Source organism: Zalophus californianus, chromosome 3 (assembly GCF_009762305.2).
Source record: "Zalophus californianus isolate mZalCal1 chromosome 3, mZalCal1.pri.v2, whole genome shotgun sequence".
NCBI classification, from domain to species: domain Eukaryota; kingdom Metazoa; phylum Chordata; class Mammalia; order Carnivora; family Otariidae; genus Zalophus; species Zalophus californianus.
Window position 1 is genome coordinate 15,282,277 of NC_045597.1, and position 22,629 is coordinate 15,304,905.

Below are 22,629 nucleotides of genomic sequence, written 5' to 3' on the forward strand. Positions count from 1 at the left end.
AAAGAAGAGGGACCCCCTGGCTCTTTATCTGGTGTGGCTGGCAATGTCTTCATTTGAGATGGAGGGCTTTGAAGTGGATGCCTCAGCAATCAGAAGCTTAATGTCAGGCATTTAAATTACAATTAGGAAAGCTAATTGTCAGGTGCTTTCATAAACCGCCCCAACCTTGAAATCAGACATTTCCTCTAGGAGACCTGGTTCCTTTTAGGGAAGAAAGATATGAAAATACCCAGATCCGGGTGAAGGAGGCCGAATGGTACAAACTTCTAGTTATAAAATAAGTAAGTCCCGGGGAGGTCATGGATGGCATGGTGACTATAGTTAATAATTCTGTATTGCATATTTGAAAGTTGCTAAGAGAATAGTTCTTAGAAGTTCTCCTCATAAGAAAAACAATTTTTGTGACTATGTATGGTAAAAACCCCCAAGATCTGGGCCCTAGAATACTTTTTACTACTGGTATGTCCCTGCTTCTGGGGCCTCTCAGAGGTAGAGGTGTGTGTGTGTGTGTGTGTGTGTGTGTGTGTGTGTGTGTGCGCGCGCGCGCGCCTCTCAGAGGTAGAGGTGTGTGTGTGTGTGTGTGTGTGTGTGCGCGCGCGCGCGCCTCTCAGAGGTAGAGGTGTGTGTGTGTGTGTGTGTGTGTGTGTGTGTGTGTGCGCGCGCGCGCGCCTCTCAGAGGTAGAGGTGTGTGTGTGTGTGTGTGTGTGTGTGCGCGCGCCTCTCAGAGGTAGAGGTGTGTGTGTGTGTGTGTGTGTGTGTGTGTGTGTGTGTGCGCGCGCGCGCGCCTCTCAGAGGTAGAGGTGTGTGTGTGTGTGTGTGTGTGTGTGCGCGCGCGCGCGCCTCTCAGAGGTAGAGGTGTGTGTGTGTGTGTGTGTGTGTGTGTGTGTGTGTGTGTGCGCGCGCGCGCGCCTCTCAGAGGTAGAGGTGTGTGTGTGTGTGTGTGTGCGCGCGCGCGCGCCTCTCAGAGGTAGAGGTGTGTGTGTGTGTGTGTGTGCGCGCGCGCGCGCCTCTCAGAGGTAGAGGTGTGTGTGTGTGTGTGTGTGTGTGTGTGCGCGCGCGCGCGCGCCTCTCAGAGGTAGAGGTGTGTGTGTGTGTGTGTGTGTGCGCGCGCGCGCGCCTCTCAGAGGTAGAGGTGTGTGTGTGTGTGTGTGTGTGTGTGTGTGTGTGTGTGCGCGCGCGCGCATATTTATTCCCCCCAATATCTCTAATGTAGACTTTCAAAAAATTGTAGTTGTCCCACAGTGTCACATTAGTTTTAGCTGTGCAGTGTTGCCCTTCGATGACGCAGTGGGTTATGCTGTGCCCGCCCCAAGTGTGGCCGCCATCTGTCACCACACACCACACACGACTCTGTGTCTTTCATCCCTGTGACTTGTGTTCCGTAACTGGAAGCCTGCACCCCCGACCCTCCTTTTTGCACTCCCCCTCCCCTCCGGCAACACCAGTTTGTTCTCTGTATTTATGGGTCTCTTTCTGCTTTTTGTTTGTTCATTGTGTTTTTAGATTCCATATATAAGTGAAATCGTATGGTATTTTGTCTTTTAGGCTTTTTTTTTTTAAACCCATGGATGTAGGATTCTAATTAAACAGATGTGCAATTTGGATGTGTATTACTTTCCTTTTCTCTTGACTTTTAACAGGTGGCTGAACCCCTTGTTTAGAATTGGTCACAAACGGAGATTAGAAGAAGATGATATGTATTCGGTGCTTCCAGAAGATCGCTCGAGGCATCTGGGAGAAGAGTTGCAAGGGTAAGGCACAGGCGGGAATGAGAAGGGTAAGGGGGAGTGAGAATTTCTAAGTGTATGTCTTCATGGTTTGGGACTTCGTATGGGTTTTGCCTTCCCCTAGGCCCCTCTGGAGCCTCCTTCCCTCATCGTGCACTGCCCTCCCCTCAGGCTGTCCCCCAGGCTTAGCCTACTTTGGTGGCTGGGGGAAAACCTGTTTCTTGTGCTTCTGTGGAGTGGAGGTTGCCAGCAGCAAAGGCTCTGGATGCCAAGCTCTGTCCCCAGAGATGGTCTCACCGGAGGAGGTCATCTGTGCACCTGTCTGCCTTCCTGGCCCGCTCCCGGCGCTGTCAATCCAGCCATCCTTGGCCGGGACTTGTTTCCTGAGATTGGAACTTTTCCCCTCAAGGCATGTTTTTTCTGGTGCTTCAGATTCCGCCTGGGGGGCCCTGTGAACAATTGGCCAGAGCTGAGGAAGAAGCCCCCCTCGCCCTGCCCCGGGGCGAGGGGGGGGGCAGTCATCTGTGCTCCTGTGTGCGCTTGGCCAGGCTGTTTCTCATCGCGCTTGGTTTTTCTCCTTGCAGGTACTGGGATAAAGAAGTTTCGAGAGCTGAGAAAGACGCTCGGAAGCCTTCCTTAACGAAAGCCATCATAAAGTGTTACTGGAAATCCTACTTAGTTTTGGGAATTTTTACGCTATTTGAGGTAAAAGCTTTTATGTGCGGTGTGTTGTTTTTCCGCGTGTGCGGGTGGGTACCGAGGTGGGCGGCACTGCTGGGGACAGTGGCAAGTGATTTAACGTCTGAGGATAAAGCACATCTAGGAAACGTGATGCACGTAGCTCAGCAGTTATTATTCATCTTCAGAATAGGCACATTCGTAAGTGGACCTCGGGGGAATTACTGTTTTTCTTCTAGTGAATTGTGGGAGGGTGGCGCTGAGAAGTTTTATGCCCTGTTAGGATACTGTTGGTGCTCAGTAAATGTTATAAATGCTAAGAGTGATCCTTGACCCAGAGAAGATTCTACAACCTCAAGGAGTATGTGCCCTCTGATTTGGAGGAAGTAAATTTGGGTCAGAGCCCAGAATAACATAAAACATTTTATTAGGTTTTCAGCAAATAACACCTAATTTGACCAAGCCAAATCTGATAAATGTTTTCCCGCGAAGGATTTATTGCCTTTCCCCCTTCCAGGGAATCAGAACCCTGGGCCCTGTGTCTGGGCTGGAGCTGGCCAGACCTCTCAGGAGCCCGTGGTTCTCTGGGCTGCCCCCTTTCCAGCAGGACACGTACTATGAGCCAAAACCCCTCTGTGGAGGAGCTCTGGCTCCGTGAATTCTGGAGGATTCGTGCCCCACCCATTCTGGTTTCCTGTCCCTGGTTGTTGGCGTGGATTCCTGGTTGGAAGGTGGAGCTTTGGTGACGTGACATTGCGGCTACTCTAGGAGTGATGTGGAATGGAAGAGCAAAGGCAGAAAGCCATGAGGTCAGTGAGCTCCATTAGCCCGATGGGCCTCAGTCAAGATCGTCCAGTAAGACTGTGTTCTCCTGGGCGCTGCCAGTGGGAGCCAGTGAGCCTCTACCTGTTCTGGGCTGTGGCCTGCTGGAAGGGTGCTGCAGCTCCACCTGGCTGGCTCTGCACCTTAGTACTGCCTTAGGGATGCTGGTGGCCCTGTGAGCGTATGAGAGTAATTGGGATAGGAGTTGCGGTTGCTGTGAAGAGGTGGTTTTAGGTGGAGAAGGGCAGTGAGTTGTCATAAGTTTGTTTTGTCAGGCATGAGATGGGTGGGCTGGTTGGTGTGTATGTGGGAAGGGCAGCTCCTGTGTTAAAGGCTCTGTTGTAGGGAAGGGCAGTGGTAGGTAGGTGATCCCCGCCCTGTGTAACTGGAAAAAACCAAAGTCTGTCAGCCAGCAGGTGACTGATGGTCCTGGGAGATTGAAGTTCCCCTGGATGACAAAGGTGGGTTGGCCAGAGGGTGGGGGCAAATACATGGAGCACCAGTCAGCACCTAGATACTGCTGTGGCTGGTGACGGGCAGGGTGGAGATACACAGCAGTGGGACTGACTGGGGGGGGGTGGTGAGGGAGGGGACAGGAAATCCCCCGAGCCTGTCCCAGCCTGGCTTTGACCCATGTACTCATGTCCCAGTGATGGGGTTCCTGAGTGGTCACGATAAGTCTCAGTTTGAAATACACAGGGTGACAAGTTGGGGTTTAAAAATTTGGCCGGTGGGTGCAGGATTTCCTGATAAGATGTGGCTGCTGACCTCACAGAGCAGAGTGCTTGTAGATTCGGCTTGTCGGGAAGCCCGCGAGCGTTGGCATATGCCTGTGGCCCACGTCTGGTATCTGGGTGGGCGTGGGCAGGGACCCGTGTCCTTGGAGTCTGGTGCTAGATCGTATCCTGGAGCAGGCCTCCCTTTGTGGCCTCTGGTTCTCTCCTTTCTCTTTGCTACCAAGTGCTGAAGAAGCTGAAGATGGCAGATCTCGAAGAGTGGCCCTTGTGGCTGTGTTTGGACTGAGCTTCTGGTTTCCCTCACTGTTGTGGGCTGTTGCCCACGTGCGGTGGGGTCACTAAGTCCCAGGTGGTCCCATCTCAGAATAAGCTGCAGGTCTGTGCTGGGCTTGGGAGGAGTAGGCACAGAGCTCTGAGGCTGCAGGAGCTGGGCTTCTTCCTGAGAGGACAGGCTCCACTCTGGCACAGGGAGTGTTGATGACCACGTTGTCCAGCCCTGGTAATACTTACTACTGGGAGATCTAGGGATGCCAGGATTGGGGGCGAAAGGAGCATGCAACTGGTAAGAGCGCTGGCCTCTTTGGGGATGTCGGTTATTGGGGAGGGGAGTACCTGGCAAACGTGGGGGCTCGTGCTCAGTAGTGTTAGTATTGGTAGCAGCAGTGGTGATAGGAGCTCATACCCAGTAGTAGCAGCAGCGGTAGTTGTGGTGGTGGTAGTGGCCCTGGTGGTTTCTCATCCTAGCAGCAGTAGGAGGGCTCATACTTGGTAGCAGTAGCAGCGGCAGTACTGTTACTAGTGGTATCAACTACTGCTGGCAGCAGGGGCAGTAGAGACATACTCGATGGTAGTGTTAACTAGCAGTAGCAGCAGCAGTACTGTTACTAGTAGTATCACTACTACTGCTAGCAGCAGGGGCAGTAGAGACATACTCGATGGTAGTGTTAACTAGCAGTAGCAGCGGCAGTACTGTTACTAGTAGTATCACTACTACTGCTAGCAGCAGGGGCAGTAGAGACATACTCGATGGTAGTGTTGCTAGCGGTAGCAGCGGCAGTACTGTTACTAGTAGCATCACTACTACTGCTAGCAGCAGGGGCAGTAGAGACATACTCAGTAGTAGTGTTGCTAGCGGTAGCAGCGGCAGTACTGTTACTAGTAGCATCACTACTACTGCTAGCAGTAGGGGCAGTAGAGACATACTCGATGGTAGTGTTGCTAGCGGTAGCAGCGGCAGTACTGTTACTAGTAGCATCACTACTACTGCTAGCAGCAGGGGCAGTAGAGACATACTCGATGGTAGTGTTGCTAGCGGTAGCAGCGGCAGTACTGTTACTAGTAGTATCACTACTACTGCTAGCAGCAGGGGCAGTAGAGACATACTCGATGGTAGTGTTGCTAGCGGTAGCAGCGGCAGTACTGTTACTAGTAGTATCACTACTACTGCTAGCAGCAGGGGCAGTAGAGACATACTCAATGGTAGTGTTGCTAGCGGTAGCAGCGGCAGTACTGTTACTAGTAGCATCACTACTACTGCTGGCAGCAGGGGCAGTAGAGACATACTCGATGGTAGTGTTATTAGCAGTAGCAGCGGCAGTACTGTTACTAGTAGTATCACTACTACTGCTGGCAGCAGGGGCAGTAGAGACATACTCGATGGTAGTGTTATTAGCAGTAGCAGCGGCAGTACTGTTACTAGTAGTATCACTACTACTGCTGGCAGCAGGGGCAGTAGAGACATACTCGATGGTAGTGTTATTAGCAGTAGCAGCGGCAGTACTGTTACTAGTAGTATCACTACTACTGCTAGCAGCAGGGGCAGTAGAGACATACTCGATGGTAGTGTTAACTAGCAGTAGCAGCGGCAGTACTGTTACTAGTAGTATCACTACTACTGCTAGCAGCAGGGGCAGTAGAGACATACTCGATTGTAGTGTTGCTAGCGGTAGCAGCGGCAGTACTGTTACTAGTAGCATCACTACTACTGCTAGCAGCAGGGGCAGTAGAGACATACTCAGTAGTAGTGTTGCTAGCGGTAGCAGCGGCAGTACTGTTACTAGTAGCATCACTACTACTGCTAGCAGCAGGGGCAGTAGAGACATACTCGATGGTAGTGTTGCTAGCGGTAGCAGCGGCAGTACTGTTACTAGTAGCATCACTACTACTGCTAGCAGCAGGGGCAGTAGAGACATACTCGATGGTAGTGTTGCTAGCGGTAGCAGCGGCAGTACTGTTACTAGTAGCATCACTACTACTGCTAGCAGCAGGGGCAGTAGAGACATACTCGGTAGTAGTGTTGCTAGCAGCAGCAGAGGCTCATATTCTGAGGTAACAGCAACAACAGTAGTAGTTCATACTCAGTGGTAATAGAACTATTAGTAGCAATTTTGGCAGGGGCTCACACTCCGAGGTGGCGGCGGCAGTGGCAACAGCAGTACTGGTAGTAGTGTAGTAATGTAATAATAGTAGCAGTGTAATAATAAGTACTTGAAAACTCTCAAACTGCTGCAAGGGGGGTGCCTGGGTGGCTCAGTCGTTAAGCGTCTGCCTTCTGGCTCAGGTCATGGTCCCAGGGTCCCGGGGATCGAGCCCCTCATCGGGCTCCCTGCTCCACGGGAAGCCTGCTTCTCCCTCTCCCACTCCCCCTGCTTGTGTTCCCTCTCTCGCTGTGTCTTTCTCTGTCAAATAAATACATAAATAAAATCCCCCCCAAAAAAGAAACTACATGTGATAATACTTTTATTCCTTTGGCCGGCTGAGACGAGGGAGCGAGTATTAGTTTTATCCGCATCTTAGGAAAGAGACCTCATAGTGCCAGGTTGTTACACAGTGTGCCCGGGTCCCGCAGCGCACGAAGGACAGAGCCGCGATGCCATCGTGGGTGCTGTGACTCGTGAGCCTGACCGTCTCCGCGACTGACCACTCATCCAGTGGCATCAGGTCTCAGAGCTCTGACATCAGGTGTCAGACACGTGCATCTTGAACTTGGCTTGGGCGACAGGAAGTCAGACGGGGACTGTAAATTTGGGCAGAGCTCGGGTGTGGGTGTCCCCTGGGTGCTGCCGGGGCTGGAGTGCTGACACCCGCGGTAGCAGCACGGTGTGTTCAGATCCATCTGGAGCCCTTCAGAAAGCCACCTTCTACTCTTTACCGCCCCTTAGTGGATGCGGGTGTGGCTGCCCTGGTGCAGAAGTTTGTAAACAGCCACCCACATGTCTAAGACCCCGTTCTAAATGAGCTCCTGGAGATGGACCAGCAGGAAGGCCGGGGTCTCAGATGGGACTCGGATGATCTGGGCAGAGGCCAAGCTCTCTTTGTTGTTACTCAGCAGGTGCCCCTGGCTCCCTGACGAGAGATGGAGTCTGTGAGTCTCTCGTGGGCATGCACTTGCTGGGCGAAGATGAGGGCGCGTGGGCGCTTTCCCATACGCAGGGTGTGCAGCAGGCAGGGTGTGCAGCAGGCCCGGGGAGCACAGTGACGGTCTGGGGTGGAATCAGACTTGGCTGAGAGCAGGCACATCCCGGGTGTGGTGAGGCTGGGCTGCTACCCGGAGGGCGCTTGCTGCTTCATGCTGTGATGCAGCCAGTGTCTCAGTGGTTTCCAGCAGAAAACGAGACACTGGCCTCTATGAGCACGGTGACCAGCACCCATGGGGATCATTCTCTTAGTGTCTTTGAGAGAATACGTGCTGGAGCTCTGCGTCCTAGTGCCGGGACGCTCAGGCAGCCCACGGTGTTAGAGCTTAACCAGAAGTAAACCTTGAATTTTTTCTGGCAGTAAAAGAAGCCTGAAATCCAACACAAGTACCCTTGTGTTTCTAGATTCGCCTGTTGACACAATGCTGTTTTGGAGACATGAGAAATGCTTTTGTATGGTGGAGCTAGGAAGGATCTGTTACAGTTCAAAATCACTTTCAGGGGCTGTTTTGGGTTTTCAGTGGTTAAAGGTAGTTCCTGAGTTAGGTGGGATGAGTGCTAGTGTAATAGTTGATTTAATGAAGCAGCTTCCCATTTTGTGATCTTCTTTCCTCCTTGTTGGTCTTCGTATTTAAGGTAGTGGAGGATCTAAACCCAACCTTAGGATTTTCTCAAAAGGTTGAGGCTCGCTGATTATCCGTGGTTTGCAAGCAGTGTGGTGTTACCAAGCAACGCGTGGGCAGGGCCTTCCCCGGGCGCTCCTGGCAGCCACCAGTGGGGAGAGGCAGGGTGATGCAGGCCAGGGCGAGGCTTTGGAGGTTGGATTTCAAAGGAGTGAAAATCTCTGTCATGTGAGAATTGAGGAATGCTTGTAAGGCTCGCAGAAACAAGCTCCATGCTGATGTCGAACACGGCGTTCTTGCAGGCCAACGCTAACCAGAAAAGAACAGCCAGCGAGCTCCCAGCACACCTGGCCCCTGTGTGCACCTCCATGGGGACGTGGTGGGGACAGAGCAAGTAGCCTCCTGTCTAGAGCCCTGAGGGTAGGGAGGAGGAGCCTGAAGGCTCTTTTTGGGGCTGACAGCAGTAGAGACGGTCTCCCCACACCACCCAGGGCCTTATCTGTGAGAGAGACAGTCTCTGCCTGCTGGTGTTAGTGGGGTGGGTTCTCCCAGTCCCCTTGCCCTGAGAGGGGAGGGGTGGCCAGGGGGTGGGGTGGGGTGGGGTTAGGTCACTCTACCAGTGACCCTTGGAAATGGCCCCAGGTGCTGCCGGCATTGATCAGTGACTTGGCCTTTGTCTGAGGCCACTTTTGCTAATTGTTTCTGATCCAGGTGGAGGCTGCACGGAGGCAAATGTTTGCCTACATCTTTAGGCTGGAACTCAGCTGATGGGCAAGAAGTAAACCAAATCCTTTGAGGTGGTCTCTCCCACCGCCCCGTGTAGGTTGTGTCTTGACTCAGGGCTGATGCCTTGAGAGTTGTCCTGGGCCTTTGCATTTATGTCCCTACTCTGTTCTAAGTGCCCTTCACCTCTGTTTAACCCAGGGGCTGAGGACTGGCTGCTGGTAGCCAACATGGGGACGGGGGCGGGGTGTGTGTGTGCAGGAAGAACCACTGAGGACCACACAGCAAGGGCCAGATGAGGAAGCGGAGGAGACCTGCAGGGCAGACCCACTGTGTACACCCTGCCTGTTCTTGGGTGTGTAGCATTAGGTTAGTAGTATCCACAGTGATGACCCCGAGTTACAAACAAAGGTAATGCCTCGCCCCCATTTTCTTTGAGATGTCAGGGAAGGAGGTGACTCATTTTCAAAAAGGTTGCATTCATAATGGTTAAATTAAAAAAAAATCTGCTTAGAAGTGGAACTTCTGGCAACTCTTTAGAAAAGTTGGCTTTTATGAGCAACTTTTCTCAAGAGTTCTTGTTCTACCATTGTTGCCTGTCGGGGAACAGTGGGTGTTCCAAGTCCTGTGTGAAACCAGCCTCTGCCATCAGGAATGGACTAGGTCTCTTCTCAGGACTCGTGTATAATAAGGGTGATCTTCTTTTATACCGATTTTGATGCTGGTTTCCAGACACTGTGAGCTGTTGCGTCCCATTTACTTGTTCCTGGATCCCTCTGAGGTAGACCAGGCAGGAGTTTCCATGGATATGGATAACGGCGGCACAGAAGGGCATGGATGGACTTAGGGTCATGTGGCATGCAAGTGACCAGCCTGGTTTCTGAAGCAAAACGTTCCAAATTTGCCGGATGAGCGCTCTTTGTGTTCTGTCCTGACGCCTTCTCTTGCCAGGGCCCCCACCCACGATGGTCAGAGAGCTGAGAGGAGGTGTTTTTTCTCTGACAACAGCTCTGTGCTCCTCTCTCAGCTGCTTCATACATTTTCACACACGGTTTCTCCCCTACCACCCTGTAGCTTTTTTTTTTTTTTAAAGATTTTATTTCCTTATTTGACAGAGAGAGACACAGTGAGAGAGGGAACACAAGCAGGGGGAGCGGGAGAGGGAGAAGCAGGCTTCCCGCGGAGCAGGGAGCCCGATGCGGGGCTCGATCCCAGGACCCTGGGACCATGACCCGAGCCGAAGACAGACGCTTAAGGACTGAGCCACCCAGGCGCCCCACCCCTGTAGCTTTTTAAGAACACTTAAAAATACAAACCTAGAATATGATTGAAGGGTAGCAGAATATGCCATCCCAGAATATGCCTTTTTGGGATACAGATTATTTTGAGCTGATTAATTTTTTTTTTTTTAAACTAAGCTCCATGCCCAATGTGTGGCCTGAACTCACAACCCTGAGACCAAGAGTCTCATCTTCCACCAACTGAGTCAGCCAGGCGCCCCTGAGCAGATTGGTTTTGAGAAGCATCAGCCACAGAAGCTCTGAAAACAGAGTAGAAGGTTACCCTTCTGTAAGGGACAGTTAATTTTATAAAGGAAACCTACATTTGTACGGATGTCTCCCTCTTTGTGCCAGGAAGACAAGGGTGGCTCTAAATCACAAGAGAATCCTATCCTTGGAGAAGTCTCTGAGACGACTTAAATCGGCACAATAAGCCTTACCTGTTTCCCATGCTTTTCCGGTTAACCCCCCATGGCGGTGGTTCTCGCCTCTGGGAGTTACTCTGTTTTCCTAGGGCTCTCCCATGTATGCTGGAGGTATACCTGTTCATAAGCTTCTGTTGGTTTCTCTCCTGTTAATCTGTCTTTTGTTACAGAGGATTTCAGCCCAGAGCTCAGAAGGGTTGAGGGAAAATGGCTATTTCTCCCCTGTGGATTAAGCTTGCATGTCCCCCTAAGCCAGCTTCAGTGGGTATCTACTCATGACCGGTCTTGACCCATCTGGACCTCACTCACTCTCATGCTTCCCAAGATTATTTTCAAGCAGTTCTTAAGTACTGCATCATTTTATCTGTTTTTAGTGTGTATCTTTAAACACTATGGACTCTTTTCCTATATAATCTAATGCCATTATTTTGTATAAACATTAACACTGATACTAGATATCATCAGTATCTAGCTAGTGCTCACATTTCTTTCTTTCTTTTTTCCCTTGCAGTTTGAATCCGTATCCAAATCAGGTGCATTTGGTTGATAGAGGCTGTTTGGGTTCCTTTCCGTTCTCTCACTATAATTTTATTTATGTTTTCTACTCAAATACTTGACACTGAGTTATTTGTCCCGTAGAGATTCCCACATTCGGGCTTTGGCCTATCACTTAGGCTCTGTGTCATTGAATATGTTCTTCTGGAACCTTAAATTGGCGGCTAGATCTAGAAGCTTGATCTGACTCCAATTTTTTTTTTTCTCTTCTCCTCCTTGGCAGATTTACTTCGTAGGTCTGGTGGTGTGCCTCTCTTATTAGGTACATCATGTCTGCTTGTCTTTATTGTGTGGGTGATGTTAGGAGCACTATTCATGATCATTGCTTAAGATCCATTAATTTACTAGGCAGTTGCAAAATGGGGTGGTTCTCATTCTTCCTGTGTTCATTCACTGCTTTTCCTCTGTTAACCTTAAAAATAGAACTTCCCACTTATGTTACCAGCAAAAATGGGTTTATTCAGGCATGGCAGACAGTTGCAGTCTGGGACAAGCAAGCTCTGGCCAAACCGTAGGCAAGTCCGCCCAACACTCTTTTATGGGAGAAAGTAGGAAGTTGGGAGGGGCTGTTCTAAACAGGCTCACCCCTTTGCTGTTATGGTTCACTCAATAATTTTTTCTTTGTGTGATAGCTTGTTTCTATTTCCGTGTTTTCTTTCTTTTCTCATGGATCAGGCATGGTGGGGTTGGGCAAGAAATGTTTCCCGTACATGGGACAACCGTGCCCACGGAGGAAGTTTTGGCATCTAGCCATGTAATAAGTTAGGCTAAGAAGCAAGAGGTTGGGGGGGGGGCGGTTTGAGATGTCAGGTGTTTCAGGGAGCTGAATGCCGAATACTTCATTAAGAAGTACCTGCTTCAAAAAGACTCTGAAATGCTGGTAGGACCTTGAACCATGGGGTGTTGTGGTATCATATTGGGCTAGAAATCCCTTATGGTTTTACAATCAAGAAGAATTCTTGTGGGGCGCCTGGGTGGCTCAGACGGTTAAGCATCTGCCTTCAGCTCAGGTCAGGATCCCAGGGTCCTGGGATCGAGCCCCACATCGGGCTCCCCGCTCCGCGGGAAGCCTGCTCCCCCCCTCCCTCTGCCTGCTGCTTCCCCTGCTTGTACACTCTCTCTCTCTGTCAAAAATAAACAAAATCTTTAAATATATAAGTAAATAAACTTCTTTAAAAAAAAAAAAAAAGAAGAATTCTTGTGATGGAGTAATAAAGACTGTATTCTCACTTGGTTTGTGGGAAGGATCTTCACCGGGCAGAGATGGGCATGTTTGCTCAAACAAGTTTTGACCTTGCTCCTGCTCTCCAGAAAGTTTTAATATGGTTAGTTTCAAGTTTGATAATACCTATTTTCCCGGGTTTATTTCTTTGTAGCTGAGGGTGAGGATTGAGAACGGACAGATGAGTGGGAAGCTAGGGGCTGCAAGCTGGCATTCCTCATTAGTGAGCCTGTTTGATTGATTAAGTACTGTCAACAGAAAAATCCAGGTGCTTGGGTGGTACTGCTCTACCTTTATTTTGTGCTCTTTTTCACTGGGTTTGTTGCACCTATCCGTTTTCTCTCTGATGGGTGACTCTGATTATATTTTCCTATGCCCATGCCCATGTTAGGCTCAAATGGAGAGCCGAGGACCAGAGATCATCCTAAGTTTTAGGAAAGTTTGGGCCGGCAGGTGTTACCTCTGGGCTCCCAGTAGGCAGCCCCAGGGTGGTGTACTGCTGACCTGGGCTGGGACTGCCCATGTGTATGTACAGTTTGATGTTCTCACTTTGCTGTGGAAGCCTCCAGATCTTCATGTCAGTAATTCCATAAACTTTTATGGCCCGCTGTATTTGGGTTGCCTTTATAAACTCTCAGTGCTTCTTGGGACGAATGATTGGGCATGCTTCACATGTTAACAGTGAGCCTTTGTGTTCTTGAGATCTGATTGTCTTCAATGAGCAGCATTTCCTTGTAGTACAAAAGTGCCATGACCTCATGAAAAGTGAGGCTGGAGGTGAAGTTTGTGAACGAGTGTGTGCATGAGTGTGTGGTGTTGGGATTTATAATGTCACACCCATCTCAGGGATGGGGACAGCTTTCTGTAAATATCCTGAAGGGGCACTAGTTGGGTGAGAAGAATATGCATGTTAGTTGTGTTTCGGGTTTGGGTTTTTGGGGTTCCCTTGCCCTTCTGGGCTATGGGTTCCTCCCTCGGGACAGATGGAGGAGAGCCACCAGAAGCAAACCTGTTGGTTGTTTGCCAGTCTGTGTTAATAAGGACAGGTTGCTCAAGAGGAAATGTTTCAAAGTTGAGTTCTTGAAAGATTTCCAAACTTTTGGCATTAGATGAAGTGAGGTGGAGGGCCTGTGTGTTTACTTTTGGCGACATGCATTTGCACCGAGTGTTTGGTATTCTTTGATGCCAGAGGAAGGTACCTTACAAGAGTGGACGTAGGTTGTGGGGTGGAGTGGCCATCTGGCACGGAGGGGCAAGTTTTGCCGTTTTTTTGCCTTTAGTTTTAGGGGGAAAAATTGCTTAAGTCTTATTTAGGAGGTAAGCCCCAGTGCTTTCTTAACTCAGTGGTGTAGTATTTTAATTTTTTGCCTTGGGGAATGGAGGATTGTTAAAATTCTTCAAAACCAGCACCTGCAATGTTTGGCTGGTGGCGAACCAGGGATGGCGTTATTTTGAGCTTGCCTTCTGCTGTGTTAAATTTTTGACTCCAAGGCAGCACTGCTCTGCTTCTAGGGGTGGAGACATTCGAGACTGTGGCTGAGAGCCTGGGAGCCTCCTGAGCCTGGTCTTTTTCCTTACTCCAACAGAACTTGGAGACTGGACTCCGTTCTTTTGATCTACTGACACGTGGAATTTGGGGTTAGGCTCAGATCTGTATTTGCGCCAAAATCTCCATTCTTTTAATGGCTCTTTTAATGCAGAAGGGGTTTGCAAGAGTGTGCCTCCCATGAGCGAGCCATTTGTGACTTTGCTTGGGGCTGGGATGTTGACAGTGGAGACCCATTGTGCAGGCTGTGAGCTGGGGTTGCCCACCTGTGAGCACATGCCTTACCATTCTTTTGCCACGTGTTTCCTTATTCATCTTTGCCAAGACTTAATCTGGTAGTCTGCCAAATGTGTTCTAAACATGGGTTGCAATATTTATCGAGAACCCTCAGTGTACCAAGCACAACGAACTAAAGTTTTATGACTTTTGCACTTAGAATTTTGGCTTAAGGTTAAACTATTATCTGCTTGTCTTACATAAGAGAGGGGTTCTGTTTTTCTTTGGGATTAGTGATGAATGTAGCACTTTGTTAAAATGCCTTTTTAACATGCTAGTAATAAACGCAAAGCTATGTTAAGAAAAACTGGTAGGACCTGTATTTCTAATTACAGCTTTCTCCTTTTCTTTTAGGAAGGCACCAAAGTAATCCAGCCCATATTTTTGGGGAAAATTATTAATTATTTTGAAAACCATGATCCCACTAATTCTGTGGCTTTGCGCGAAGCCTACGTCTATGCCACAGTGCTGTCCATCTGCACGCTCATCCTGGCCATACTGCACCATTTATACTTCTATCATGTTCAGTGTGCGGGCATGAGGCTACGCGTTGCCATGTGCCATATGATTTATCGGAAGGTAAGTGACATTTGGTATCAGAATGTCTACCTCACCCAAAGCATCAAGAGCATTTTGGGAAAGTTCATAAATTAAAAATTTCGTAAAAAGGATCTCTATTTTTATTTCTTTATTTCAAGGATGGGGGAGGGGCACGGGGAGAGAGAGAATCCCAGGTGGGCTCCACGCCCAGCACGGAACTGGACGCAGAGCCCGACTCAGGGCCAGTCTCAGGACCCTGAGTCATGCTCCTGAGCTGAAATCAAGAGTTAGACACTTAACCGACTGAGCCACTCAGGCGCCCCTAGAATCATTTATACCTCAGCAGAGAAGCTTGTTATTTATAGCAGGTGAATTTTTTTTTTTTCCTTTAAGTGAACTTTACTGATATACAGTGGAAGTTTCCTATTGAGATCAGGTCAGGGCTGCCTTTGATCACATTTGGCCATAGGCTGTTGCAAAATACTCTACTGGTAATGGAATCTAATTAAAAAATAAGTATCGAAAATAAGTATCAAATTGATTTAGGCATGAAAAATTTCCAGTGTTTTCATGCCTAAATCTCAGAGTTGTATTTATGGAAATTTTGTTGTTGTTCACTAAAACTTTATTTACATCAAAATTGTATTTTACAAGTGACCTTCTGTGAAATTGGATCTATAAAATTGAATCTCAGTGAAAAGATTGTATTTGAGAAAAGGAATGTATTTTTTAAATGAACCATTTAATCATGCTCAATATAATTGTGTTAAAGAAAAATACAGAGTCCATGTCAAACACATTCACTGTTCTGTAGTTACAGTTGTATTTTTTTTTTAAATTTTGTTTATTTGAGAGGGGGTAGAGAATGAGCAGGGGGTAAGGATAGAGGGAGAGGGAGAAGCAGACTCTCCGTGGAGTAGGGAGCCCAACGCGGGGCTCGATCCCAGGACCCTGAGATCATGACCTGAGCCGAAGGCAGACGCTTAACCAACTGAGCCACCCAGGCGTCCCATTAAATAAAATCTTTAAAAAAAAAAAAAAGGAAAAAAAATAGTTGATGTTTGGGATGAAACTTTAACTTTTACATTGTCTTTAGTAATTTTGGAGAGAACTTATGTTCTACTTTATGTTGCTTTCCATTCAAGTTATTATTTTATGCACTATTTTCTTCTCTTTAGTGTACATTGCAGCAGTTTTAATGACAAGACCCAGTTTGATGTATTCAGTGTTTTGTATTGAGAAATGCCATTAAGTTCTCCCATAGTTTACCCTGGTCTTAAGTATTATGAAGGGAGTGAGGATTTCAGGTGTCTTTGCCAAGGAATTGCCACAGACAGAAGAAGTGATGAGAACTGAAGGGCTCTTTACAAACTGGACCCTGGATATCTCTTTGCTTTGGGCCATTTGCTTTAAAAACAAAAACAAAAATACTCCATTTTAACTGTATTGTATACTTGAAATTTGCTAAGAGAGTTTGATCTTAAGTGTCTCTGCCATACACACAAAAGGATAACTATGTAAAAGTGATGGATATATTAACTTGACTGTAGTACTCATTTTCCAGTGTGTATCTGTCAAAATATGACATTACACCTTAACTATATACAATATTTTTTAAGTTTATTTTTATTTTTTTAGTAATCATCTATACACCCAATGTGGGCTCAAGCTTATAACCCCGAGATCAAGAGTCCCATGCTTTTCTGACTGAGCCAGCCGGGTGCCCAATATATACAATTTTTATTAAAAAAAAAAAAAATCCTTATTGAAAGTTAAAGCCAAACAATTTAAATTTAAAATATTGCTTCTTTAACCTAGTTGCTGCTTATCTAGAGCTTCTGTTTCTTATGACTACTTCTCTTAGCAAAATGCAAGATGTCTTCTCCACCTCTTCCTCTGAGCAGAGTCTTATTAATCTTGGAGTTGGGTGAATCCCGGAGGCTTCTTACTGTTTGTGTAGGCTGTGACACGTAACCTCAGGCTCCTCCTCTGTGATGTGCAAATGGTAGCCCTGCCTGTCTGCCCCGGTCCAGGGGTCTTCGTTGCTGTCCGTCTCCTCCTCTTGGTTATTCTATTGTAGTCCCTTCTACCATGTAGGAGACTGGGCCAATTTCTCTATAAATTAGCTAGATCATGCTTCGCTCCCATAAATAAATAGGACATTTCACTAGGACTCTACTGTGAAAACCTTCACTGTGGGAACCAGGTTTGAGGGGACGATTCAGTCCAACAAAGCTCTTTGCTGCCCAGGTGAGTTGGTGGGAGTTCACCTGTTTTTCTTACTCTTCCCAGTAACGTTTTAGAACTCACCTTTGGGAAATCTGATCTGACCTGGCACATTTGCTGAATGTAAACCTCTCCCAGAGGTGTTAATTTCCTGGCTTGATTAGCCTAAAAGAATTGTCCCCTTACAAAGACTTGCTTGGGTCAAACCATAGGCGTAAGCTGAAATTCCAGAAGCGTGGGAAAGACCGTTTTCCTTAGGCACTGCCTTGCGGTCTAGAATCCTGCTGGGTGAAGAAATAGGACACTTTTTTCGTCACCGGTGTGCCAATTCCTTAGGGCAGAAGGTGGCACTGCAGCAAAGCTCCGAGAGGCCCCTCCGAACATTAGGCTCGTTCCCTACTCCTAATCCCCGGTTCTGGGAGAACTTCACGTTGGATGTCGTCACTGGAATGGCTGCTGAGTTCGTAGTGGTAGTTCGTAATATTGCATGATGTCGTGGGATGTATCCTGTATAAAAATGACTTATCCCTTGTTTTCCTTTCCACAGCTCTAGTAAAATTACACTTGGCTTTTGAGCTTTTTTCTTTTTCTTTTCTTTCTTTCTTTTTTTTTTTTAAGATTTTATTTTTTTAAGGAATCTCTACACCCAACGTGGGGCTCAAACTCACAACCCTGTGGTCAAGCGTCACACGCTTCCACCAACTGAGCCAGCCAGGTGCTCGGAGCATTCATTCATTTATTTACTTCTTGAGTGACTGATTGTGATAAAATATGCATAACGTAAAATCTACCGTTTTAACTCTTTAAGTGGACCGTTCAGTGACGTTTAAGTACATTCACATTGTGTAGCCATCACCACTATACCACCATTCATCTCCAGAGCTTTCTCTTCTCCCCGGACTGAGGATCTGGACTTGCTAAACACTGAACTCCCTGGCCCCTACCCTCCAACCGCCATCACTGTTTTACTTCCTGTCTCTGAATTCCTCCACTCTAGGTGCCTCATATAAGTAGATTCATGCACTGTTTGTCACTTTGTGTCTGACTCACGTCACGTAGCATGAGGTCTTCAAGCTTTAGCCATGTTGTGTTCCCTGGGACAGAACTGAACTCCTTTTTAAGGCCGACTACTTTTCCACTGTATGGATGGAGCACATTTTGTTTCCCCATTCATCTGTCAGTGGGCATTTGGGAGATTTGTCTCCATTTTTTGGCGGTTGTGAATAATGCTGCTGTGCACAGGGTGTGTAAATACCTCTTCAAGTTCGTATTTTCAGTTCTTTTGGGTACATTCCCCAACGTGGAATTGCTGGGTTATATGGTAAATTTTTGCAGAACTGCCATACCCTTTTCCACAGTGGCTGCATCATTTTACTAACCCACTTGATCATTGATTTTTCTGTGAAACGTGAGGACTAACTAGGAGTTTTTATGAACTGTGATGTTTTGTTTGGATGGGTGGTTCTGGCTGGTGGTCTGTTGACACGGCCCATAGTGGTCTGTTTAGGTTCCTCAAATCTTTAGGACTTTTTTTTTTTTTTTAGAACTTTTTACCAAATGAAGGGATTGTGCAACACAGGCTGTGTCTTTTGTTTTTTTGTTTTTTTTTTTTTTTTAAAGATTTTATTTATTTATTTGACAGAGAGAGACAGCGAGGGCAGGAACACAAGCAGGGGGAGTGGGAGGGGGAGAAGCAGGCTTCCCGCCGAGCAGGGAGCCCGATGTGGGACTCGATCCCAGGACCCTGGGATCATGACCTGAGCCGAAGGCAGACGCTTAACGACTGAGCCACCCAGGCGCCCAAGGCTGTGTCTTTTGTAAAGTCAACAGATTGGCATGAAGAACACGGGTTCCTCACCGTAGTGATGTTTTGAACATTATACTTGCTCATGTTAGAAAGTCCCTGCCAGTCCTGGGTCATATTCCCAGCGTGGGTTCCTGTCACCTCTACAGTGGGACCCAGTGGCTTACTTCCTGTCTTTGTTCTTATCCAGGCCACAGAAAAAGCAGGACATGCCCAGCTTCAAATCTCAAGGGGCTGCTTCCCCAGATCACAGCACAGGAGGTAGGACCAGACGGGGGGAAGATGATAGCTTCAGCCCAGGCGAGCCCAGACTGAGGACAGAGGACGATCTTCAGCCCCATCACTAGTAGGAATGGATCTGGCATTTACCAGCCTGACCTTGGCTTCAGGCTTGGGTGCGAGTGAGCCTGAATGTTCTAAGTCTCTAGAGCTAGGGCACACAGGATGGCATTCTCTGTAATCAGGATGGTCTTGTCCTATGGTACAAAGATTTTCTTGTATTACAAAATGTGTATGGCACAGAGATTTTTTTCCTTAAGATCTTAATTAAGCCTGATTGGCCCTGAGTTTCCTGACTCTGTGTCCAGTTTGAAGAACTGTGGCAGTTCCCATAGTGGACCCTGATGGTTGGTTTGCTTTGAATGCCAGGGAAATCCAGAGCTGTCAGCTTTTGAGTTCATGGATACTGTTCTCCCTCCTTGTTCCTTGGTGCAGTCTTCCTTGCAGAATTGGATCATTTTGACCATACTTTTTATTCTGGCTAAAATCTCATCTTTACTCTCTTTAGAGTTACCCAAAGGATAGTTTGTGAGAGAGTATTTGTCTTTCTTTGCTTGAACCTCTAAGATGAATGGACTCCCTGCAAACGTCCAAGTTTTCTTTTATCCTCCATCACGGATCTGTCTTGGCAAGAGTTTATGTACAGTAAACCCTCATTATTCACAGATTCTCTGTTTGCAGATTGCCTACTTGCTAAAATTTATTTGTAACTCCAAAATCAATACCTGGAACTCTTTCGCGGTCATTCTTGGGCATACACATAGCCACTAAAATTTTGCATCACCTGACATGCATATTCCCAGCTGGGTCCCCCTCTTGTTTCAGCTGTCCTACTGTAAACAAGAGTTCTTTTCACGGGCTGTTTATATGTAGTGTCTGTTTTCTGCACTTTTGTGCTTTTTGTTGGTGATTTCACTGTTTAAAATGGCCCCACACAAAATGCTAAGATGCTGTCTAGTGTTTCTGGCGGGCTGTGCCTTGTGGAATAAATATGACACATGGTAGGGAGAAAATGCCTGTGTTAGATAAGCTTGGCTCCGTTTTTTTTTTTTTTTAAGATTTTTATTTATTTATTTGACAGAACAAGCAGGGGGAGTGGGAGAGGGAGAAGCAGACTCCCCACTGAGCAGGAAGCCCGATGCGGGGCTCGATCCCAGGACCCTGAGATCATGACTTGAGCCGAAGGCAGACGCTTAACCGACTGAGCCCCCCAGGCGCCCCAAGCTTGTTTCAAGTTATGAGTTATTGTGCTTTTGGCGTGAGTCCAATGTTAATGAGTCAACAATGGACACACGTCAGGTTATGTGTAAGTTGATCAGTTTTTTTTTTTTTAATTTTATTTATTTATTTGCCAGAAAGAGAGAGAGAGTGCACAAGCAGGGGGAGCAGCAGGCAGAGGGAGAAGCAGTCTCCCCACTGAGCAAGGAGCCCGATGCGGGACTCAATCCCAGAGACCCTGGGATCACGATCCGAGCCGAAGGCAGATGCCCAACCAAATGAGCCACCCAGGCGTCCCTATTGATCAGTTGTTAAAATGTTATCAAAGGATGGCAGAAACCGAATTCTGTATTTTCTCTGGGAGCAATTAGTATTCAGTAATTCATGGTCACAGTGACTTTATAGCACACAGCTACAACAAATGAGGAGAATTGACTACTGAGATTTATGCAGTGCATCCAAACGGGTGACTTCTGTAGATTAGTATCCTATGTAAAGAAATATTTTTACTTACCTCAGTGTATTTTTAATCAGTTAAGTGATATAGTTGCATTAAGTGATGTAGTTGCATTAATTGATGTAGTTGCAGTATAATTTTTAGAATTCTGTAATTGGGAGAAAAAGGCATGCTTTTTTGTATCCACACCATTTAGATCTCCTAGTCTTTCTGAGTGGACTCTTCCCTTTTCTAATCTTTTATCTCAAGACCCTCTTCTCTTGACCGTTTTACTTCTCTTTTCTAGACCCTTCTGCAGCTCAGTTGTATTTTAAGATCAGCAGTCAGGACATGAGGCATTCTTTATCACAGACTCTGAGAAGGAAGTAGAAGGGCCCCGTGCAGGGTGCAGAGCCAGTTGCTGACTTCTCCTGAGCAATGTCTGCAACCTGCTGCAAGAAACGGAGTTCGATGGGGCGCCTGGGTGGCTCAGTTGGTTAGTCATCTGCCTTTGGCTCGGGTCGTGGTCCCAGGGTCCTAGGACTGAGTCCAGTAATGGGCTCCCTGCTCCATGGGGGGCCTGCTTCTCCCTTTCCCTGCTGCTCCTCCTGCTTCTGCTTGCTCTCTCTGTCAAATAAATACATAAAATCCTTTAAAAAAAATGGAGCTGGAGTTAAAACAAAACAAAACGCTATGCACCAGAGTGTTGATTCTGAGAAGGGGAAGGTCCACCCCACCCCTCCACTTCCTTCTGAAAGTTTGTTAGCATCTCACCCGTATGATGTCAAGTCTATAGTTCTTGGACAGAACTTGATTTTGTTTTTATTTAATACTAACTTCATTTCAGTGTAGACATGCTGCGTTGCTTTATATTTAGGCTGGACAACATGAAATTGCAGATATTCAACTGATGAGGGCTTGTAAAATAGCACTTTGATGTGGTTCAGTCCAGTATTTTGCCTGTTAGTCTGTGGTTACGTTTCCTTTCTGAAAATGTCAAGGGACTAGCATCTTGAGAGTACCACCACAGTGAAACTCTGTGGTATTTATGGAAATGGTTCAGGGGTCTCCCTGGAAGCATGGGGTCTCCCTGGAAGCATGGGGTACTTGGCTAGGAATTTCTCTTCTAATGGTATTTTGTAACCTTCTGACAAAAATAGAATGAGCTAGTAATGCTTCTTACATTGTTTAATGCTTTAAAATCTTTTCTTTCTTTAATATTTATTTTTTTAAAAGATTTTATTTATTTGTCAGAGAGAGAGAAGAGCGTGCGTGAGCACCAGCAGGGGGAGCAACAGAGGGAGAAGGAGAAGCATGCTCCTCACTGAGCAAGGAGCCTGATGTGGGACTTGATCCCAGGACCCTGGGAGCCAAAGGCAGACACTTAACTGATTGAGCCACCCAGGTGTCTGTAAACTCTTTTTTTTTTAAGTTTATTTATTTATAATCTCTACACTCAACATGGGGCTCCCAACTCATGGCCCTGAGATCAAGAGTTGAGTGCTCTACCAACTGAGCCAGCCAGGAGTCCCTAAAATCTTTCTTTTTAAACACATTTCTCCCTCCATTTTTCTCTTTTACTTATGATACAAACTTGGGTTGAATCTGTGCATTTTTCGAAAAGGTAATCTCTAGGGGCAATTTGTCAGTGTTCTAGTTTGCTAGTAAAGAGCTAAGAGGAGGCATTGGGTGCAGGTTTAATTTTCTGTTGGGAGTTTGGGCTAACAAAGCAAGTTAGGAAAGGCTGTTTGTATTAGCTCTCTCTAACGGGGAAATTCCTGCTCTGGGGAGTTATGAGTGTCTAGAATTGATTCTACCATCAGATACATTATCTGTTCTCTGGGGATGTGGTGGATGTGGGAAGGGTAGGCTTTAGCTCAGTGGTTCTCAAACTCTGGTGCACAGTGGCCTCATTTGGGGAAATTTCTTTAAAACAACTCTGATGCCAGGTCCCTCTCCCCAGGCATTCTGTCTGAATTGGTATGGGGGGGTAGTTTTAAAAAATGATAAGTGATGCTAATAGGCCTCAAATACATGTTCAGCTTTTACTTTATGTCTTTGTTTTTTAATATTTATTTATTTGAGAGAGAGAATGT

The 22,629-nt window shown here is 47.1% G+C and overlaps 1 protein-coding gene across 3 annotated transcripts in view; it reads left to right on the top strand.

The window, feature by feature from the left end:
* ABCC4 (ATP binding cassette subfamily C member 4) overlaps positions 1–22,629 on the top strand; it is a 247,992-nt gene that overhangs the window by 39,165 nt on the left and 186,198 nt on the right. For 2 of the 3 annotated variants that reach the window (XM_027590484.2, XM_027590486.2), the window contains exons 2-4: positions 1,641–1,751; positions 2,312–2,432; positions 14,385–14,609. In XM_027590484.2, the coding sequence (XP_027446285.1) occupies positions 1,641–1,751; positions 2,312–2,432; positions 14,385–14,609 (457 nt within the window). Of the gene's footprint in view, positions 1–1,640; positions 1,752–2,311; positions 2,433–3,077; positions 3,215–14,384; positions 14,610–22,629 lie in introns of those variants that run through there. The other variant, XM_027590485.2, reaches the window with a different exon arrangement.